General features: G+C 36.6%; 1 protein-coding gene across 1 annotated transcript; it reads left to right on the top strand.

The window, feature by feature from the left end:
* Positions 1–432: 432 nt before the first annotated feature.
* On the top strand, positions 433–3024 carry LOC107566582 (translocon-associated protein subunit gamma-like). The gene is made up of 5 exons (XM_016252071.1): positions 433–683; positions 1677–1803; positions 1940–2038; positions 2516–2647; positions 2738–3024. The coding sequence occupies exons 1-5, from the start codon at positions 551–553 to the stop codon at positions 2802–2804; spliced, it is 558 nt and encodes a 185-aa protein (XP_016107557.1). The 5' UTR covers positions 433–550; the 3' UTR covers positions 2805–3024.

Below are 3024 nucleotides of genomic sequence, written 5' to 3'. Positions count from 1 at the left end.
TCATACTAAGATAATAACAAAAGAAGTACATGGTCTCAAACGTTCATTAACATTTCCGTAAACTTTAATATCTGTCTCCATCTAGTGGTCAACAAATATACATGCGTCTCAAATATATATATAAACATACATTTTGTAAAACTTATAGGTAAAAATAATAATATGATTCTTATTCGTATGGACATAATAATCAAATTCGTGTTTTTTTTCTTCCGTTTGACAGGACTCGGTTATGACAGGACTCATGGTATGGCAAGATGAAAAAAACTAAACAAAAACAACAACGTATAGATTTGAAACATCATAAGTGTGAGCAAATTATGACCGAAATGTAGTTATTGGATAATCTAATGCTGTAAATGCGGTTGCTCCTCCCGGACACTAGAGGGCAGCAGCTCCGCGAGACTCCTTGAGCTCTGCCCTGCGCGCATCAACAGTACGTCACTGTTTGTGCTGACGCGGCGTAAGCGCTTCATTCATTCGGATCACATACGTGTCTTTCTCTCTTTTCACTCAAGCCAAGAATCGCGGAGGAGCGCAGACCGGAGGCATGGCACCCAAAGGCGGCAACAAACAGCAGTCAGAGGAAGATCTTCTCCTGCAGGACTTCAGCAGGAACCTGTCGGCCAAATCTACGGCGCTGTTCTACGGCAATGCGCTAATCGTGTCCGCGATCCCCATCTGTAAGTTCCTCATCTGTTCCTGCTAATGAGACTCAGCATTCCTCCTGATGTGTAGGTTGTTCCTCAACAGTGAGCTGCCTACTCTACTCTACTCTATTCTATTCTACTCTACTCTACTCTACTCTACTCTACTCTATTCTACTCTATTCTACTCTACTCTGTTCTATTCTATTCTACTCTATTCCACTCTATTCTATTATATTCTACTCTATTCTGTTTTACTCTACTCTATTCTATTCTATTCTGTTCTACTCTATTCTACTCTATTCTGTTCTACTATATTCTATTATATTCTACTCTACTCTGTACTACTCTGTTCTATTCTACTCTATTCTGTTCTACTCTATTCTACTCTACTCTATTCTGTTCTACTATATTCTATTATATTCTACTCTATTCTGTTCTACTCTATTCTACTCTGCTCTACTCTATTCTATTCTATTATATTCTGCTCTATTCCATTATATTCTACTCTATTCTATTATATTCTACTCTGTTCTACTCTTCTATTCTACTCTACTCTGTTCTACTCTACTCTGTTCTACTCTACTCTGTTCTACTCTATTCTGTACTACTCTGTTCTGTTCTATTCTACTCTATTCTGTTCTACTCTATTCTACTCTATTCTGTTCTATTCTATTCTGTTCTACTCTATTCTATTATATTCTGCTCTATTCCATTATATTCTACTCTGTTCTACTCTATTCTACTATATTCTACTCTATTCTGTTCTACTCTACTCTGTTCTATTCTATTCTACTCTATTCTGTTCTATTCTACTCTACTCTACTCTATTCTGCTCTATTCTATTCCAGTTTAGATATATTACGTTAAGCAGATTCTCGCTTAAAGCGTTTATGCAACACTATTTGTGGTCTCTCTGATGACTGATGAGCACTGTTATTGTTTTACTTAAGTTATTCATTGTGAATAAATTGTAGTAGCAAAATTATGTTGTTGTCACCTGGTTCTTGCATATGTATTATTTAACAGGGCTGTTTTGGAGGATCTGGCATATGGATTTGGTCCAGTCTGCAGTGCTGTATGCAGTCGTGACTCTAGTCAGCACCTACCTGGTTGCCTTTGCTTACAAGAATGTCAAATTTGTCCTCAAGCACAAGTAAGAATACCTAAATGAAACCTCACACATAGTTTCAATGCATTCTTTTTCTTTTCTCTCTGTTTTCCGAGACCCTTATAGCTTTCGTCAACTTTACTAGAAGACCGAGTTGATCATTTTATACTTTTACTTTCAGAGTCGCTCAGAAACGTGAAGACGCCGTGTCCAAGGAAGTGACCCGCAAGCTCTCTGAGGCAGACAACCGCAAAATGTCCCGCAAAGAGAAGGACGAGAGGTATGTTAGTCTTAACTGTGATAAATACTGATGGTTTTGTCAGCTGTCATTGACAAAATCGTAATGTTTTTATAGTATGGTGTTCATTATTTTAAATAGCATTTATTTGTATATTTTCAGGTTTCTTAGTTTTATATTTCTGTATAGCTTTAGTTTATTTCTTGGTTTTCTTTTTATTTCAGTTTTAGTATTTTTTTTTTTTTTTAGTATTTCTGGTACTTTAATTTGAGCTTATTTCAGTTGAAGTACACATCAGTCTTGTGTAATTTTTTAAATGTATTTATTTCAGTTACTGAATTGTTTGTTGTTATTTTTAATAGTTTTTGTCTTAGATAAAAAATAACAACACTGCTGACAATGATGGCAAAAAATGCTTTATATGGATCCTGTTGATCTGCTGTCTTAAATATGCTACAGAACATGCTCATTCTGTCATTTTGGATGTTCTCTGTTGCTAACAGCGAGTCTTTGTTGCAGGATCCTGTGGAAGAAGAATGAGGTCGCTGATTACGAGGCCACCACTTTTTCCATCTTTTACAACAACACTCTGTTCCTTTTGATTGTCATCATTGCCTCTTTCTTTTTGCTGAAGAACTTCAATCCAACAGTGTAAGTTTACTGTAATATTTAGTCTTTGTGTCTGTTGAAGCCTATTGATTGGTCTAGATGTCTAACGTTTACCTTATACGTCTGTCACAGGAACTACATTCTGTCCATTAGTGCCTCTTCAGGTCTGATCGCCCTGCTGTCAACAGGGTCCAAATAAAAGACTGATTGCATTAGGAGGAGAAGCTTGAGGAACAAACAAATGAGAGGATTGGGGGTGGGGGCAGGCAAAGGCAATTTGTTAAAGGAGGTTTGCTATCTTTTAGGAGGGCGTTTATCATTTCATCGGTTAAAGTTTCATGAAATTCATGATTGGTTAAGGCCTTTTTTTGTCTGGTCTTCTCTTGTTTTTGTTTTGTACCAATAAAAGACTGTTTACT

Source organism: Sinocyclocheilus grahami, unplaced genomic scaffold, assembly GCF_001515645.1.
Source record: "Sinocyclocheilus grahami isolate Dianchi unplaced genomic scaffold, SAMN03320097.WGS_v1.1 scaffold1086.1, whole genome shotgun sequence".
In the NCBI taxonomy this organism is placed as follows: Eukaryota; Metazoa; Chordata; class Actinopteri; order Cypriniformes; family Cyprinidae; genus Sinocyclocheilus; species Sinocyclocheilus grahami.
Note: the sequence above shows the minus strand (reverse complement) of the source record. Positions and strands in the feature narration are given on the sequence as shown.

Coding starts and splice junctions, on each gene's coding strand:
- LOC107566582 (XM_016252071.1), top strand. CDS start 551: ATGGCACCCAAAGGCGGCAACAAACAGCAGTCAGAGGAAGATCTTCTC. Junction 684..1,676: donor CGTGTCCGCGATCCCCATCT/GTAAGTTCCTCA, acceptor ATTATTTAACAG/GGCTGTTTTGGAGGATCTGG. Junction 1,804..1,939: donor AAATTTGTCCTCAAGCACAA/GTAAGAATACCT, acceptor TTTTACTTTCAG/AGTCGCTCAGAAACGTGAAG.